At 44.4% G+C, this 20,144-nt stretch overlaps 1 protein-coding gene across 1 annotated transcript in view; it reads left to right on the top strand.

The window, feature by feature from the left end:
* LOC144602083 (tetraspanin-32-like) overlaps window positions 1-20,144 on the top strand; it is a 47,779-nt gene that overhangs the window by 15,853 nt on the left and 11,782 nt on the right. Inside the window, exons 4-5 of the mRNA XM_078414777.1 lie at window positions 6,774-6,848; window positions 17,644-17,745. Of these exons, the coding sequence (XP_078270903.1) occupies window positions 6,774-6,848; window positions 17,644-17,745 (177 nt within the window). The remainder of the gene's footprint in view (window positions 1-6,773; window positions 6,849-17,643; window positions 17,746-20,144) is intronic.

Here is a 20,144-nt window from a genome sequence, read left to right as displayed (position 1 = left end):
CAACAGGAACATGAGAGGACTAATTGCAATTTAAAAAAAATCTAAAAGCAGACTTTTAATATTCATGGCAATTTCCCAAATATGAATAAAACATTGGTATATCTCTGAGTGGATACATAAATCTGAGGGAGTCTGAGGATATTTGAGCATTTACCTCATTTTGCAATTCAGTTACATTCCACCAGAACCCTTGACATTGACTACACCATCTCTCCAAATGGAGGATAGCGTATGATCGATCGGGTTAAAGAGGAATAAGATAATGGAGTTGCAATGTTATGGAATCAGTAATTTAATTGTTGGAATTTAGTGCAGATACCCCAACCTAAACCAAATTGGTTCAAAATTTTACAGAATTCCAAATTTTGGTAAGTCCAAATAAAATGTCCATGATTTGTTATGTTTAAAAATATCACTCAATGAACCAGTCTTGTGATAAAATGGCTGTGCCACTGGCTGAATTAATCACTGCTGTTACTTTCCATTAACTGTGCTCCATTGGAGGAATTCAAAGATGTGGGCTCTTAAAGTTTGTTTTATAAGCCAAGAAGGCATCAATGTGCAGTCTTTAAAGTTTTGTTTCCATCTCATGAGCAAACAACAGTAGGAAAATGGAACTGATTAAAGGATTGTACAATTTCTGAGTAACTTTCAGTTACTTAAGATTGTATTACTTCAATGGACACTTGCAATAAAAAATACTTCGAATTTTGTGGTAAATTTTGTGTACACATGCACCAGCTTGACCTCATTTATTTCTCAGCCAATGTCAAAAATTTCAGGGATGAAGCAAAACATTGCTTTAATAAACGGATACTAAATAGTTAACAAAAAAGAAAATTATGGTTTGAACTATAATTTAAAGCAAAACAATAATTGGGATGCAGAATTAAAAGAATCCATTTACTGGATTTAATTTAAGATTGGATTAATCAATTTAATGACTCTTTTGGGACATAGCAATACTGAATGCTGCTGAACAAGAGAAACTTTGCCAAAATGCAGACAGGCAGAGTAGAATCAAGAAAGTTAATGCTTTATTTCAATGAGAATCTACAGGATGAACAGTGTAGCTGCAAGAAAGAATGCTTATGAAAACTGGTGAAGACGCTATCAATTACTGAACTATCTTCACGTGAACAATATACTTTTAATCCCAATAACATGCGTTACCTCTGATGCTGCACAGGTGTGTCACGTTTAATAATTCATTTGCTTTGCATGACAAGGTAAACTTTAACTACAAGGGGCAGGATCTAGTTCCGAGTTGGACCTAAACTAGTGAAATCTTGAACATGTTAAAGTATGCTACACTGAATGCCGCAAGGTCATAACTCTTTTTTGCCTGAAGAAGCAGCACAGTGGTGCAGCTGGTAGAGCTGCTGCCTCACAGTGCCAGAAACTTGGGTTCGAACCAGACCTCGGGCGCTGTCTGTGTGGAGTTTGCACGTTCTCCCTGTGACTGCGTGGGTTTCCTCCGGGTGTTCGGGTTTCCTCTGTCATCCCACAGTCGGGTGGGTTCGTAGGTTAATTGGTCTCTTTAAATTGCCCCAAGTGTGTAGAGAGTGGATGACATAGAACTAGTGTGAATGATCGATGTTGGCATTGGCGTGGACTCGGTGGGCCACATTTAGTGCTGCTGCCTCCAAGGGATCCTGCTTTGATTCTGACTTTGGGTATCTGTGTGGAATTTTCATGTTGTCCCTGCCACTGTGTAGGTTTCTTCCAGGTGCCCCAGTACCATCATAAAGATGTGCTGGTAATCTAATTTGCTATTGCATATTAGTGCTTAGCAGTGATAAGTGGTAGGAGAAACAAAGGGGAGCTGATGGATATGTGAGGAAAAATAATTACAGGGACATAGGAGAGTAAAAAGGGTGAGACTGGGAAATCTGGCGGCCATGTGGCACGATGGCGCAGCAGTAGAGCTGCTGCCTTGCAGCGCCAAAGATCCACGTTCGATCCTGACTACAGGTGCTTGTCTGAATGGAGTTGGTACGTTCTTCCCCTGACCTGCATGGGTTTTCTCCGGGATCTCCGGTTTCCTCCCCCACTCTAATGATGTACAGGTTAGTAGGCGAATTACCATTTGGTAAAATTGTAAATTGCCCCTAGCCTATGTAGGATAGTGTCAGTGTGTGGGGTTCGATGGTCCGTGTTGATTCGATGGACCAAATGGCCTGCTTTCGCATTGTATCTCTAAACTAAACTAAAAAATCAAGGAGTCGATAGGCTGAATGCCCAGCCCTCACCCCCCTAGTAAATAAATAAATCATCATGCCAAATATGTTCATGCAAAAGAGTGCTACTAGAAACACTCAATGAGTTAATATTCTGAGTTTCTATGTGCCTCATGCACAATTATCTATCCAGCTACATCACATTTCCTAGCAGGCTATATTGGAGCTGTCCCGGTGTTGACCCAAGATATTATGTTGGTTATTTAAGTCATTTGGCTGATCTTGTGGGAAGAATCAGCTTTTGTTGTGGTTTATTGGCTGGGTTCATCACCAAATCACATCCGCAATCCATTGATCCTTCGCTCATCCACTCTTATTTACCGATTGTCACTAAATGACACGGATTAACCCTGTCATCTGGCAACATCATCTTTTGATGTGGCTTGTTAACGGACTGGGTAAGAACCAACCATAGTTTTGCAGCTTCTTTACTCAACTGGCCGCTGCGAACACATGTGAGGGGACATTGTTAGCTCGGTGCACCCTTCCAGGTTTGCAGCTATAGACTGATAGTAGACTGAGAATAGACAGATAGTAGACTGATAGTAGACAGGTAAGCTGTCAGTAAAGTTTTCACTAAAGTTTGCTTTCAAAATTCATCTATGGCATGTACTGTGTGAGGTTTTTGACCCAGCAATGCTTAAGAACAGCTATATGAACTCACACTGCGCAAGAAAGCCAAGTTTGATCTCCATAAGAACATCAGAGATGGCAAGGGAGACTTCCAAAAACGCTAGAGGCTCATTTTAAGTAAGTGGATACCAGGTGACTGTGGCAGGGCCTGAATGGCATCAGAGGCTACAAGCTGCAGTCAGAGACGACTTCTGGCAACGCGTGTCTCTACCAGATGAGCTTAATGTATTTTACGTCCATTTTGAATAGGTTAACAAAGCTCCACTGAGGCACACCCCCATCCCCCACTGGCTCTGTCTCATACATCTCAGTGACAGAAGTCATATCTGCTTTTGAGGGTAAACTCATTGAATGCAGCCAGTCGGGATGGAGTTCCTGTATAGCTTCTGAAATCGTGCATCAATTGGTCACAGTCAATGCCAACATCTTCAACCTTTCACTTCTGGTATCCACTGTCCCCATCTGCTTCAAGGAAACCTCCAACATTTCAATCCCCAAGTAAAATAAAATGAACTTCCTCAATGACTGCAACCAGTAGCTCCAACATTGACCATAATGAAGTGGTTTGAAAGACATTTGCGCCAATCTCCCAGACAATCTTGACCCCCAACACACCAGAAATATAGAATTACTGAGGACACCAGGTGGCGCCACCAGCAGTAACTGCTTTACCAACAGTCTGTCTGTCCTTTCTTCTTTTGTTATTTTTAGTATGTGTTAAAAAGTATGTTTTAGTGTTCCTTGGGTTGTTTTATGTGTGTGTGGGGTGGGGGGGGGGGGGGGGGGGTGTTGGGGGAACATGACACTGAACTTCATCCTTTTTGAAAGGTGACTCTTGAAGTACAGTCACTGAAGAATTGGAAGAGATTTCTGGTAAACATTTCTACAACTGCCACCTAGCATTTGTAGCTCCACAAGGTAAAAACGATGAATAGCCAAGAAGTTGTGGGATGTCAGCTGCAAACATAATTTCAGTGGAACTGAATTCTCAATAGATGGAAATGGAAGAAAACCAGGAATAAGGCAGAGTGGAGATTTATTCTTCATTTCTGTTGCGATTTTGAGAGTCACAGTTTAAAAATGATCCCAATTAAGTTGACCCATTTCTTTTAAAGTTGGTCACTGACATCAAAATAGCAAACTTTATAGCCAAACTAAGACTCTAATGTTTTTTAAACATTTTGGACTCAAAGGATACAAGATGGCGCCTAAAATGTGGCGACTCTTATATATTGTCTCAGTGGGGTCCACTATCTTGCACCTTACACTTAGTATGATTGTGCCTAATGTATAACAAGATTGTCACTGAACTATATGCAGAAAAAGAATTTCACTGAACTTGCGTACACGTGACAACAAAATACCATTGAACCAAACAGGAAGTAATCCACAGATTCTCAGATCTTTATTTTGTGTCTCAATCTAATTCACAGGTATCACCATCCCTCTACTCTACAGGTCATTGCATTGAGACTCCCTGTTTCCTAGATACCAGTGTCACAATACGTGTGTAACTCTGAATATTATCTCAGATTCATTGCCCCCATGCATATATAAGAACATCCTTTTTGCATTCAATAATAAAAAAAATATTAGCTTTGCTCTGAAGGAATGAATAATGGTGGACGATAAAGTCGAGAGCCAGGCCGGTGATTCGGAATATTGATTTGTTTGACCAAAGCTGGAAAGAGTGCAGAGAAAATTTACGAGGATGCCGCCAGGACTTGTGGGCCTGAGTTATCGAGAGAGGTTGAACATGCTAGGACTTTATTCCTTGAAGAGCTGAGGGGTGATCTTATAGAGGTGTATATGATCATGAGGGGAATAGACAGGGTGAATGCACAGCATTTTACCCAGAGTAGGGGAATCAGAACCAGAGGACATAGGTTTATGGTGAGAAGAGAAAGATTTACTAGGAACCCAAGGGGCACGGGCCACATAGGGTGGTGGGTATATGGAATGAGCTTCCAGAGGAGGTAGCTGAGGCAGGTACTAAAACAACATTTAAAAGACATTTGGACAGGTACATGGATAGGAAAGGTTCAGAGGGATATGGGCCAAATATGGGCAGGTAGGACTGCATTAAATGGAGCATCTTAGTTGGCATTGGCAACGTAGGCCAAAGGATCTTTTCCATGCTGTATGACTATGATTCTAAAAGAAACTTGCATCTGGAGAGTCGATGCTTTGAGAAATGGCTGTGCCTAAGTTTTTACTGTGCCGTTCAAAACCACACCAGGTAGAATCTGACATCAACACGTGCAGATACCAACATCCACAATTCAGAGAAACCATTCACTGATAACCTGGCCAAAATTAAGATGCTGTTCCTGTTGGAAAAATTTACACACAGTGGTGCAGCTGGTAGAGCTGCTCCTTCACATCGTAGGATACCAAATTCGATCCTGACCTCGGCTGCTGTCTGTGTGGAGTTTACACGTTCTCCCCATGGGTTTCCTCCAGATACTCCCGTTTCCTCCCACAACTCAAAATCGTGAGGATTTTAAGATTATTTGCCCTCTGTAAATTGCCCCTGTGGGATAGAATAGAACTAGTGTGAATGGGTGATCGATGCTCAGCATGGACTTAGAGGGCCAAAGTTTCCATGCTGCCTCGATAAACTAAACTAAACTAAATGATCAAAAAGGTCATAGATTAATCATTTCTATTAAACTGGAGAATCCTATTAATAGATGTTGATTATGACTCAGTGAATGTAACTCTTGGCAAAATATTATGAGCTGGGAAGGCATAGGGGAGACTTTTACATAGAACAAAGAGCAGTACACCACAGGAATAGGCCCTTTGGCCCACAATGTCTGTACAGAGTAGAGAAGTACAGAAGAATTGCTGCAATGCAAAGTTGTCTTTTGAAAAACTACATCAAACCACAGCTCTGCCTGCCTGCTCGCATGCTTAAAATAATCTATTGCACTATTTTGGAAATGGTTGGGGATTTTCGCTCAGTGCTCTGGTCAATGTTTGTCACTATCAGCATTATTGAAACAGAATTTTTGTAATTTTAGTTTAGTTTCGATACAGCATTAAAACAGACCCTTTGGCCCACCAAGTCTGCGCCGACCAGCAATCCCCTACACACTGGGGACAATTTTTACTGAAGCCAATTAACCCACAAACTTGTACGTCTTTGGAGTGTGGGTGGAAACCGGATCACCGGGGAAGAAACAATGAGGTCATGGGGAAAACATACAAACTCCTTACAGACAGCACCCATAGTCAGGGCCGTACCTGGGTCCCTGGCACTGTAAGGCAGCAACTCTACTGCTGAGCCCTTTCTGACACTGAGGCAGCAGCTCTACCTGAGTGGTGAGCTGGTAGAGCTGCTGCCTCACAGTGTCAGAAACCCGGGTTTGATCCTGACCTCGGGTGCTGCCTCTGTGGAGTTTGTGCGTTCTCCCTGTGACTGCATGGATTTCCTCTGGGTGCTCCGGTTAACTCTCACATCCCAAAGATGTATAAGCTTGTTTATTAATAGGCTTCTGTAAAACTGTTCTTAATGTGTAGGGAGTGAATGGGCAAGTGGGATAACATGTGTGAACAGATCATTGGCAGATGACCTGTTCCCATGATATACCTCTAAAACTAAAACTGAGTCGGCACTTGTGGGACCTTTCTTTGTGCAACTAGGCTAGTACATTTTCTATGTCACAGCAAATAGTCTTTTCAAAAGCACTCTATCACCATGGGACATTTTGGATTAAACTAGTTTTGTGAAAGATGGCATGTAAATTAACATCATATTAACAAGTTATTGCATTACACTCACTCAATCCCAGGTACATCTGCACCAGCATACCTCATAGCACAGTCTCTATTCAAGAAACTCAAGAAATTCAAGAAAAATCCTATTTTTGAATTTGGTTCTTTCTTCATCCACAGGTGCTGATCTGTTTTGCTCTGTTGTTCTGTGGAGTGGTTCAGCTGGCATATTGGAAGTCTGCCTACAAGCAGGTGGTGAGTCACATGCCAAATCTGGATGCAACATAAAAAAAAACTGATCTTAATATAACTGGAAGTGGCAAATAATTTGCATCATAGTTGCAATGAATATGTGTAACTGGTAATGGTACAGCCTCAATAAGTGGACAGTGCAGGCTGATATCTCTATCAGCCATAGTCATACAGCGCGGAAACAGGCCCTTCGGCCCAACTTGCCTACGCCGACCAACACACTCCATCTATACTAGTCCCACGCCTGCTTTTGCCCCATATCCCTCTAAACCTATCCTATCCTATCCACCCAGTACTACATTGTATCAGTCCAGCATGCAGGCTGGATTTGCTTCATTGACTTGCATCCAATCCAATGAAGAGTGGAGTACAGCTGGTGAGTCAGATGGAATTCTCTGCTTGGGAGAAAGAAAATCCTTGGTTAGAGCAGAATCCATAGGGAGAGGGAGAGGAGTATCATGCAGATGGGGTGGAGGAGAATGAGAAGGTGGAGATGAAGTGAGTAAAAGGGGGTGGGGTAAGGAGATCGACATAGGTGCTGATGAAAGTTGCAGAGATGGGGGTGAAGAGAACGACGGGGATTGGGAGGAGAATGAGGGAAGTGTGGGTGGGGAAGTGAATGGGGCGATGGGGAGGAAGAGAGTGAGGAACAGGGAAGAGGAAACGATGAGGTGTGAAGGAGAGTGAAGAGGTGGGAATGAGAATATCAGGCTGTGGTTGAAGAGAATCAGAAGGTGAAGAAAATCGTAAGTTTGGGGAAAAGGGTGAAATTAATTTGTGGAAAGAAGGGAAATATAGGCAGAAGATTTATTTCAGATCCCCTAATTAAACTACAAAAGCTTTTATCCTGAATGTCCATTTGATGGCAGCCCCACCACCTCCAACATCTTTGTCCCTATATTCCCCCACATTGTGCCAATCCCGGACCTATTGCATCCTGTGGACAGTAATGGCTCCCTGCAGTAACCTTTCCACGCCAATGATGTTCTGAAGCCAAGGTCACTACCACTGCAGTGAGAAATTAAAGCTATTGAATCTCAGGCCAGGAATTCCCCCAGAGATTGTGCCCTGAAGGAGCTTCCTACACTCGAAGAACGTTAGGGTTTCTACTCACATTGATCAGCAACTCATCAAGCTTATTGTCCCATGGGTACCCTCGTCTGCAATCAATTCCATCTGTTTTTATGTTATTCATTGTTCGATCTGTGGCACCACCTCACTCTAAGGGCAAAGTTTAAAGGAGATATGCAGGGCAAGGAATTGAAAATGTTCCATGAAACTTTCCTCAACAATATCCTCCATGGCGTGTACCACTCTTCCACACCTGAGCACATGTCCTCAATAACAGTTGCAGAAAACTCCATTTGCCTGTGAATTGCTACATCCTCCAGATTGTCTGTGGACCACAGATTAGCTGGTATTAATTAAATACTTTGTTAACCATTGGCTGAGTTGCTGAGATTATAGATATGACTCAGAGACAATGGCAATTAATCTCGTACAGACAGTCTTGGATTTATGTCATCATAACTCTGAGATCTTTCACTCAGTATCCATTACATACAGAGCCTAATGTGAACACGCAGCCAAAAGCTCAGGCTTTCATTTAATGAAATCCCTTGGGTGTCTGGGCCATCATTAATCACCAGAAATTGAATTAAGTTTTACTTTGTAGAGGCTGAGAGAAATTTCTCAAATCAACCATCCAGCTAAGATACTGCTAAGGTACTTATTGTACATCATCCCCAAAATTAAAACACCTCCCAAGTACCTGAACACAGAATAAATAATTGCTGGGTACTAATATAGTCAGAACAGACCCATATCTCTTGATCTCTTGATCAGACATCACCTTGTGCTTGTGTGCATTTGTGCCTCACTCATGGGGCTGAGTACAAATAGCACTCATATTGTCACTGGTAAAGTAAATTTGCATAATCTATTAATATCCCCCTGAAATTTAATATATCCATTTACACTGCTTGCAATGCCTGCTATGCTATGTATGTTTGTGTTAGTGGCAAACTTGATATGTGGCTTTCTATCCCACTGTCCAAGACAAATCTCTGTGGGCATCACACCCTGCCACATAGAATACACGGTCATTTTCTCAACTATTCTTCCAATCATCCGATTTCTAAACCAATAATTTGCCTTTAGATCCAAAAGCTTCTTTAGCTAAGAGTCTTTTATGAACTTTCTCAAATGTCTTCTGCAAGTCTATATGAAAAGTATACATAGAAATTCTTTCAATCAGAGTTTTCAGCCATAATTGACCTTCGCAATGAAGTACCCTTGTCGAGTCGGCAAAATGAGATACAGACGCTGATCAGATGTGTAGAACATGCATTTGATACTAATAAGGTACAGCATACTTGAACATTAATGAAACTCACTGTCGTTTGTTGTAGTATTTCAACAAAACCTTTAGACTAAAAACACTTAAGTGAGGAATTAAAAATTGAAACCCACAGCTTTTAGTTTTTTTGTCTTCAAAGGAAAGTAATCTTCAGAGGAAGACAAAGTGAAATATGTTTTGTGGATTAAAAAAATACTAGTAGACATTGAGGCACATTTTGTTACTTCGCACAGTACCAGTTCACAAGCAATATTGGTTCCCAGTTGACAGATCTCCATATGTATCCAGAATAAGTTCACATAATCCAATTACTGAGACCAATATTGGTCTTCCCTTTCTTAAACATTCTGCTGCATTCCAGGAAAACTTGTGATCACACCACCTCTGTGGGTTCTGAGGTGGCAGTTGAGGCCAATGTGGCCTTGCAGCCCCTTCCACAGATGCACTATGAGGCCCCCATCTGGAGGGGTGGTTTGTGGGGTGCTGTGCCACTTATGTAAGGCTTTTTATTTGCGCTGCAGATTTGAGAATCTCAATGCCACTCCAAACGCCCCTTCTCCATTCAGCGCGCTCATGATCTAAAGATTCCAGGAATCAGTGGGGCTGTTGCATTTCAGGAAGGCTTGTTCTAGACCTAGGATCAATATCAAACCTCATTGTGGATCCAGGCAGAGTGGAGATATATTGATAATTGAAGCTGCTGCAGGTTCCAAAACAATAGTAATAACCAATTTGTTCTTCTGGTCCTAGAATAGTATTGAGATGCCTTGCCACTTCTTCCGGTTGATATATAGGTCATCACCAATTTTGAAAGACTTACGTTTTATTCTTTAGAGCCAGAAATTCTATCTACTCTCCCATCAGGATGGACCAGCAGAATGGTAGAATCTTTTTTCTAATTATGTTTTTGCACCAGTGGTAGAGCTGCTGCCACACAGCGCCAGACACCAGGGTCCGATCCTGACTATGAGTGCTGTCTGTACGGAATTTGCACGTTCTCCCTATGACCGTGAGGGTTTTCTCCGGGCGCTCCTGTTTCCTCCTACACTCCAAAGACATACAGGTTTGTAGGTCAATTGGCTTCAGTAAAATTGTAAATTGCCCCTAGAGTGAGGGATAGTGCTAGTGTGTGGGGTGATCGCTGGTCAGCAAGGACTCGGTGGGCTGAAGGGCCTGTTTCCACGCTGAACCTCTAAAGTTCAAAGTCAAAATGGCTTTCTTTTTTGCAGTCTGCTTTTTGAAATATTAGTTGTAATTTATGAACAATCAATCTAAAATTACCTTTGTGTATCTGAGTCTAACTGCCTATGATGCTGTGGCAAGCATGGTTTTTCATTGTATCTGTGCCTCACCATACTTGTACATATACCAATAAACTCACCTCGACTTGACATTGTCATCCTCCAATTGTTCAAACACAGAAGAGGATAGATCGATAAACCCCCTATGCGTGAAGTGTCTGGAGGCATGGCAGGTGTGACAGGAATCCCCCTTCCACGGACGCCTCCTCGTGTCCTCTTTGGTTGGTCCGGATACTGCTGATGAAAGTCATGGATCAGGGAAGGGTCCAGGATGTCACAGGCAGGAATCCAGCTCCTCTCCTCTGAACAGTAGCCCTCCCAGTCAACCAGGTACTGGATCCCTCTGCCACGCCATCAGGACTTCAGCAGTTGCCTCACTGTGTACACCGGGCCACCATCAATGATGCAGGGTGGCGGAGGGAGCAGCAGAGAGGGAGACAGGGAGCTGGAGGACACAGGCTTAACCCGGGACACGTGGAAGGTGGGGTGAATCCACATAGACCGGGGCAGTCTAAGCCAGACATTAGAGTGGTTAATGATCTTGAGAATCGAGAATGGGCCAATAAACTGGGGTATCAACTTATGGGACTCAACGCAGAGGGGAAGATCTCGGATGGACAGCCATGCCCTCTGACCAGGGCGATAGCGAGAGGCAGGGGTCTCCGCCTGTCGACTGTACCTGGAAGCGGTGCGAGCAGGGCAGAATGGGCCTCCTTCCAGGTCCGACGACCGCGGCGCACAAACTCCTGGGCAGAGGGAATGGAGACCTCCTCCTCTTGGTCTGGGAATGAGGTGGCTGATAACCAAGGAAGCAGTGGAATGGAGACAGACCGGTGGCAGAACTGGGTAGAGAATTGTGGGCATATTCGATCCATACCAATTTGCTAGACCAGGTGGCAGGGTTGGTGGACACCAGCCAACGTAGGGTGGCCTCCAGGGCCTGGTTGCCTCTCTCCGACTGACCATTAGATTGTGGATGGAATCCAGATGAGAGGCTGGCGGAGGAGCCAACCAGGGAGCAGAAAGCCTTCCAAAATTGTGAGGTGAACTGTGGACCCCTGTCAGAGACGACGTCTCGAAGGAAACCATGGAGTCTGATGACCTGCTTTTACGTTGAGGTGAGCGAGTTTTACAGCAGATGGGAGCTTAGGAAGAGGAAGGAGATGAACAGCCTTGGAGAAATGGTCCACAATGGTAAGAATAACCATATTACCCTTGGACGGAGGCAAGCCGGTGATGAAGTCCAGGGCAATGTGGGACCAGGGACGGCGGAGAACAGGCTGGGGATGACGGAGACCAATGGGAGGCTGATGGGACATCTTATTCTGTGCACAGGTAGGGCAGGCAGAGATGAAAGACCGTGTGTCGGCCTCCATGGTGGGCCACCAGAACCGCTGGCGCAGCAGGTAGAGGGTGCGGCCGATGCCAGGATGACAGGCGAGATCAGAAGAATGGGCCTACTGGAGTACTTCAGTGCGGGCGGAGACTGGCACAAATTAAGGGGTCCAGAACCAGGATCGGGGTGATGACACTGGGCATTGTGAACTGTGGTCTCAATCTCCCAGGTGATGGAGCCCACCAGGCAGGTGGGAGGCAGAATGGGTTTGTGGGAATGGTTGTCCTGGTCAGAACTGAACTGGCGGGAGAGGGAGTTGGGCTTGACATTCTTGGACCCAGGACATATGACAAGGTGAAGTTAAACCGGTTGAAAAACAGGGCCCACTGGGCTTGATGGTGGTTGAGCCGCTTCGCCGAACGCAGGTGCTCCATGTTCCTGTGGTTCGTCCAGACTTGGAATGGCTGCTCAGTGCTCTCCAACCAATGCATCTACTCCTCCAACGCCAGTTTCACTGCCAGCAGCTCTCTGTTGCCGATGTCATAATTTCTCTCAACCGGGGAGAGGCGACGAGAGAAGAAGGCACAGGGTGCACCTTCTGGTCCTTGGAAGAGCTTTGGGAAAGCACTGCCCCAACTCCAACATCAGCAGCGTCAACCTCCACCACAAACTGATGGGTCGGGTCAGGATGCTCTAGAATGGGGGCGGTAGTGAAGCGTTGCTTAAGGTCCTGGAATGCCCCCTGAGCAGCAGGGGACCAAGCAAACCTGAAGGAGGTAGACGTGAGAGGAGTGAGAGGCGCAGCCAGGATGCTGTAGTTGCGGATAAAACGGCGGTAAAAATTGGCAAAGCCGAGGAAGCGTTGTAGCTCCTTCTGACTGGAGGACTCAGGCCAATCTACAACCGCTCTCACCTTTCCTGGATCCATCTAGACATGGCCAGCAGAGAGGATGCATCCCAGGAATGACACAGTGGGCTGGTGGAACTCACACTTCTCTGCCTTGATGAACAGCTGGTTCTCCCAAAGCCGCTGCAGGACGAGACGGACATGGCAGTAATGTTCCGATGCAGAGCCAGAGTAGACAAGGATGTCATCCAGGTAAACGAAGACAAACTGGCTCAGCATGTCCCGGAGCACATCAGAGATTGGAAGACAGTTGGTCAGGCTGAAGGGCATTACGAGGTACTTGTAATGCCCGCTGGGTGTGTTGAAGGCTGTCTTCCACTCATCTCCTTCCTTGATGCGAACCAAAAGATAGTAGGCATTGCGTAGATCCAGCTTGGTAAACATGGTGTCATGCTGCAGGCAGTTGAAGACAGAGGAGATGAGTTGCAAGGGGTAACGGTTTTTGACAGTGATGTCGTTCAGGCCTAGATAGCCAATGCAAGGGTGAAGGTCGCCACCCTTCTTACTCACAAAGAAAAATCCCCCCCCCCGGCGGGAGAGGAGGATGGATGAATTAAATCAGCTGCCAGAGACTCCGAAATGTAAATGTCCATGGTGTTGGTCTCAGGAGCAAAGAGCGAGTACAGACGACCGCGGGGTGGAGAAGCACTGGATAATAAGCCAATGGCACTAGGAACTAGGAAAATAACTAGGAAAATTGACAGGGGAGAGCCGGTGGATGTGGTGTACCTCGACTTTCAGAAAGCCTTCGACAAGGTCCCACATAGGAGATTGGTGGGCAAAATTAGAGCACATGGTATTGGAGGTAGGGTACTGACATGGATAGAAAGTTGGTTGACAGACAGACAGACAGCAAAGAGTGGGGATAAATGGGTCACTTTCAGAATGGCAGGCAGTGACTAGTGGGGTACCGCAAGGCTCGGTGTTGGGACCGCAGCTATTTACAATATACATCAATGACTTGGATGAAGGGATTAAAAGTACCATTAGCAAATTTGCCGATGATACAAAGCTAGGTGGCAGTGTGAACTGTGAGGAAGATGCTATGAGGTTACAGGGTGACTTGGACAGGTTGTGTGAGTGGGCGGATGCATGGCAGATGCAGTTTAATGTGGATAAGTGTGAGGTTATCCACTTTGGTGGTAAGAATAGGAAGGCAGATTATTATTTGAATGGTGTCAAGTTAGGAAAAGGGGACGTACAACGTGACCTGGGTGTCTTAGTGCATCAGTCACTGAAAGGAAGCATGCAGGTACAGCAGGCAGTGAAGAAAGCCAATGGAATGTTGCCATTCATAACAAGAGGAGTTGAGTATAGGAGCAAAGAGGTCCTTCTGCAGTTGTACAGGGCCCTAGTGAGACCGCACCTGGAGTACTGTGTGCAGTTTTGATATCCACATTTGAGGAAGGATATTCTTGCTATTGAGGGCGTGCAGCGTAGGTTTACTAGGTTAATTCCCGGAATGGCGGGACTGTCATATGTTGAAAGACTGGAGCGACTAGGTTTGTATACACTGGAATTTAGAAGGATGAGAGGGGATCTTATCGAAACGTATAAGATTATTAAGGGGTTGGACATGTTAGAGGCAGGAAACATGTTCCCAATGTTGGGGGAGTCCAGAACCAGGGGCCACAGTTTATGAATAAGGGGTAGGCCATTTAGAACAGAGATGAGGAAAAACTTTTTTAGTCAGAGAGTTGTGAATCTGTGGAATTCTCTGCCTCAGAGGGCAGTGGAGGCCAATTCTCTGAATACATTCAAGAGAGAGCTAGATAGAGCTCTTAAGGATAGCGGAGTCAGGGGGTATGGGGAGAAAGCAGGAAAGGGGTACTGATTGAGAATGATCAGCCATGATCACATTGAATGGCGGTGCTGGCTCGAAGGGCCGAATGGCCTACTCCTGCACCTATTGTTTATTGTCTATTGTCTATTGGCACAATTATAAAGGTGGCTCGGAGGCAAAGAGGTGGCTCGGAACTTGCAGAAGACCTCTTTCAGGTCATGATACTCGGATGGTACTTTGGACAGGTCAGGATTCGTCACTAGGAGCAACAGACAGAGGTGAGGGGAAGACAAGCGGAGTGAAGGCAATTAACATGACAATCCTCCCCCTAAGTGGAGATCATGCCAGTGGACCAGTTTACAGTAGGAAAGGCAAACCCAGAGCGACAGGGACAGGAGGTGAATTTAGCAGGAACAACTGAATTCTCTCCTGGTGGTCTCCATTAACACAAGGTTCTAGAGAGAGAGTAGAGAGTGAAGCCATACTAATCATTCTTCCATCAAGTGCACTGGCTTGGCGGGGCTTTTCTACTTCTACGGTGGGAATCAGAAATTTCCGAGCAACAGTGATATCTATGAAGCTATCATCTGCCCCCGAGTCAATCAGAGCATTGTTTCAATAGCGTGTCTCCAAAGCATACCGTAATCGGAGTGAGTCTGGTGGAAATAAGAGGGAAATAAATCTTGCTCACCCATAATCCCTCTCTTGCTGGGGAGCGTTGGCTTTTACCGGGCAAGCAGCGATGGAGTGTCTGCGACCTCCACAGTGGAGACAACACCTCTCCCGTATGGGTCTCTGGTGCTCGGCCTCGCTATGCCTAGTGCGGCCAATCTGCATAGGCTCCCCCTCCACTGGATCAGGACCGGGATGCGTGGGGCTTCTTCTTCCCGAGGAAAGTGACACAATCGGCTCACAATGACGAGAGGAGTGTGATGGGTAAGGACACTGTTTGAGAGCTGGTGATAGCTTGTCTCGCTTTTGCTCTCGGATCCAGTTATCTATCCGTATGGTTATATCAATCAGCACGTCCAGATCCGTGGGAAGGTCCCGCGAGGCCAACTCATCCTTCAGGTTCTTGTTGAGGCCATGGATGAAGATACTGAGCAGAGCGGTATCACACCACCAGCTCTCTAAAACAGTGGTTCGAAAATCAATAGCGTAATTGGCAACAGAGCGTACCCCCTGGCGGAGATGCAGCATCCTCTGGGCTGCCGCTCTTCCGACCAAAGGGTGGTCGAACATCTTTCTCAGCTCCGCCGAAAAATGGGCAAAGTCCTGGCAGAAGTCTAGCTGTCTCTCCCAGGCAGCTGTACCCCAGGCTAAAGCACGTTCTGATAGCAGGGAGATGGCATTGGCTATTTTGGAGCATTCTGCACTAAAGCAGGACGATTGTAGCTCAAAAACCAAGGAGCACTGGGATAGGAATGACCTGCAAGTAAAGGAATCACCATGGTACCTCTCCGGGGTGGGGAGAACTGGTTCCAGAATGGGCTGGATACGGCTGGAAGTGGACGGCATCAGCAGAGACGGGAGGAATTGGTGGTGGTGCGAGGTGTGACAGGACCTGGTTGACAGTGTTTGCCAACTGCTGGATGGTCGCTTCGAGTTGGTCTTTTCGAGCCTCATGGGTGCCAACAGTGGAGCCTTGAAGTTGAACATCCCTGCACAACCGAGCCAGTAAATCCTCTGGTTCGGAACTGGGAGCGCCAAGACTCCGGTCAGCCTGATCAGAATTGCCTGCCGAGTCCATACTGGCCGACTAATATGTCAGAAGGCTCAGGAATGGAGAGAACTCGAATGCAGGCTCACCAAGAAGTACTGAAGAAAACCCAAAATTCAAACTTGAATGGAACCAAAAGCTATAGACCTGGAACCAACAGAACTCATAACTGCTATCGAACCAACAGAATGCAGAACTGATTAGTCAGCACCCAATTAGTGATGATCTCCAAAGACGTACAGGTATGTAGGTTAATTGGCTGGGTAAATGTAAAAATTGTCCCTAGTGGGTGTAGGATAGTGTTAATGTACGGGGATCACTGGGCGGCACGGACTTGGAGGGCCGAAAAGGCCTGTTTCCGGCTGTATACATATGATATGATATGATATGATGATATGATCTCAGGTATTTATACCAAGTGCTAGATTAGGGGAGCAGATTAAATGCAGGAGTAACTCCGAATAGCACAGGGGACGAGTGTGGAAAGATTCTCAAATGTCTGGAGGCATGGCAAGTGTGACAATATGTTAATCCAGTTTCCAGTCACAGTTGTCACATCACATTAAAAGAAAGTTCTACTTCCTCAGTATGCACCCAAGGTTCCCCACTAACCGCATCTCCACCATGTTCAGTAGCACTCATGGTGCTTTCATTTGAAGACAATCATCTGGAGCCTGGCTTATTTGAAAGTGTAGGCAGACTGGAGGAAGAACTTTTGGAAGGCATAAGTGAAATTCAGCCTTAGTTAATTATTGTGCTACTCAACTCTTTGACTTGAGGAAACACATCAATACTTCCTCCACCCACCGCTTTGATTGATCATCAAACTGGAACCATGGGAGCTTTGCCCACGGTCTCCGCTTCCATGCACCAACAATTGTTTCATCCTCCGCTCTTTCTTTCTCTGCCATTTTCTTTGGCAAGTTCCCAAAGATGACCTCAATCCAGGCGGGGAGCTTTCTTTAAAAAAAATGCGAAAGTTGCTCCTAAATACTCTGGAATTGACATTTCATGAGATGCGCAAACTAGAAAATACACATCTAGTCTTTATGGTTCTACAATTTTCTGCCTTTCTCATTATACAAGCTACTTTTAAAGTGGGTGTCCTACACCACAGAGTAAATATCTTGTTTCCTTCACTGGGTCAACAGTTCACATCTGCAGTCAACAAAACAGATCAAGCAGATTCCACCCTTTTGTTTTTGTTGGGATCTTGTGCCTTTCTCCATTTAGGTTTCCCTGAGGCAGATGCAATTTTTGAACAGAGGAGGGAACAGGGAAGAAAACGGGTAAAACGAACTATGTGCCTTTATTTCTTGAGTGCTTGCATTGTTACTGGAAGCGTTTGTATGCACATTTGGTTTTTAATATTTGGATAACATGTTCCATTAGGTGGAGGATGCAGCAAAGGACGTGTACGATTTTCTATATGCTGACTTCATGAGAAATGTCTCTCACCCTTCAAAACAGGATTTGATAAACATTCACTCAACTGTAAGTAATAGTAACATGTGCTCCTAGTGTGATATAAAACTATTGCTGCAGTACATGTATTATTCAAAACTATGAAAAGTAGAGAAATGGTGAATTATGAACATTTGTCAATGTGAACTAAAATACATTAATTTAGGAACTGTGATGTATTTTATTGTCTCCAGCCATAAAATAAAAATTATCTCCCAATCACCAAAAGAAACAAATTGTCAAAGGCCTTTCCTTAACAGGAACATTTTGTAGGAGGGGAGTGGGCTAGACCCTGAGAGATTTAGGGAGGGAGATCCAAAACTTTGGACTCAGGCAGCTGAAAGCATGGAGTGAATGTCAGGGAAGTGAAAGTCAAGGATGTGCAAGAGGCCAGAATTGATGAGTGCATCAATCTTGGAGCAATGTTAGGCTGATGTTACATAGTTGGGGTTGGCAATGTTACACAATGTCACGCAAGATCCATAAATAAAAATGATAATATTAAACCTGAAGAGAAACATCTCATCAGGAGGCACATTGGAACATAAAACAGTACAGTGCAAGAATAGATCATTCGGACATGATGCCAAGATAAACTAATCTTACTGTATCTGCCTGCACATCATCAATAACTCTCCATTTTCTGCATATTCACATGCCAACAAAAAGCCTCTTAAATGCTGTTATTGTATCTGCCTCCACCACCATCCCCAATAGCTTGTTCCAGGCACCCACCACCCTCTGTGTAAAACACTCTGTGCACAACTCCATTCAACTTTTCCCTCCCACTTTAAAGCTATGCCCGTTAGTCTTTGATATGTCCATGCTAGGAGAAAGGTTCTGACTGTCTAACCTACCTATGCCTCTTATTATACAGTTCTGTGTGTGTGTTATGTTTTGGTAGAGCATTGGATTACCAGAAAGGTTATGACTGTATGAAAGGTTTATAGAAAACAGAAGGTGTGAAGCACACAAAGACAAATTGAGTAATCAAGTCTAAAGGGTGAACCCTGAGTTGAGTTGCGTTGTGCTTAGGTTAATCTCACATGTACTGATGTACAGTGCAAAACTTTTGTTGCGTGCTAACCAGTCAGCGGAAAGACAATACATGATTATAATTGAGCTATCCACAGTGTACAGATACATGATAAAGGGAATCATTTAAATAACATTTAGTGCAAGATAAAGTCCAGTAAAGCCCGATCAAAGATCCGAGGGTCTCTAATGTGGTAGATAGTAGCTCAGGACAGCTCTCTAGTTGTTGGTAGGATTGTGCAGTTGCCTGATAACAGCTGGGAAGAAACTGTCTCTGGATCATGAGGTGTGTGTTTTTACACTTCTATACCTTTTGCGAGAGGGGAGAAGAGGGAGTCAACCTTGATTATGCTGGTGGCCTTGTTGAGGCTGGGTGAGGTGTAAATAGAGTTAGTGGAAAGGAGGTCGGTCTGTGTGATGGTTTGGGCTGCATCCACAATTCTCTGCAATTTCTTACAGTTTGCTGTGCATGCTGTGATAAAATACTTTCTACGGCGCATCTATTGAAGTTTGTGAGAGTTGTTGGGGACATTTCGAACTTTCTAAGCTTTCTAAGGAATAAGAGGTGTGCTTTCTTGGCCATTGCTTCATTATTGGTGATCCAGGATAGGTTGTTGGTGATATTTATTCTTAGGAATTTGAAGAGTTTGGTGCATGTTTTTCAAATGGAAATAAATGCTCTTTGAAAAGTGGTGAAAACACATCTCATTATCAAATATAGCACCAAAGATGGAAATCATCTATTTCAGTTTTAGACAGTTATCAGTGGAAGGGGAAAAAGTAAGATTAGGTTAGATTAGAATAGATTATCATCAGGGTGCACTGAAACTCTCTGTTCACATGAAGGTCACACAAAGTAACGAGAGTGTGGAGTTTGTGGTCCGCACTTAAACTAATGGCTTCAGTCTTCACAATATTTATTTGAGGAAAATTTCTGTTCACCCAACACCCAATGGCAGAAGACCAAAGTGTCAGTTTGAGGATGCTGGAGGTGTCTATCAAGGTGAGATAGTCCTGCAAATTGTCGCAAATCATGTGGAGAAATAGGTAGATTTTCCAGAAATAGGTAGATTTTCCTGAAATAGGTAGATTTTCCGATGAAGAAAGATTGGAAGGCTGGACTTTTATTCATTGGAATTTGGAAACAATTGAAATAAATGCAATTCTGAAAGGTCTTCACAGGATTGATGTGAAAAGGATGTTTCTTGTGGAAGAACCTAGAACCAATGATAACTGCTTTAAAAAAGAGTTTCTTGTTTAAGGTAGAGATTAGTTAAAGGTTGTTCTGTAAAGGATTGAGAATTTTTGGAACTCACTTCCTCAAGATGTGGTGGACATATAGTCTTTGAATATTTTTAAGGATTTTTGATAAGCAAAGGGATGAATAGTTACTC

This window comes from Rhinoraja longicauda, chromosome 18, assembly GCF_053455715.1.
Source record: "Rhinoraja longicauda isolate Sanriku21f chromosome 18, sRhiLon1.1, whole genome shotgun sequence".
Lineage (NCBI taxonomy): Eukaryota > Metazoa > Chordata > Chondrichthyes > Rajiformes > Arhynchobatidae > Rhinoraja > Rhinoraja longicauda.
Note: the sequence above shows the minus strand (reverse complement) of the source record. Positions and strands in the feature narration are given on the sequence as shown.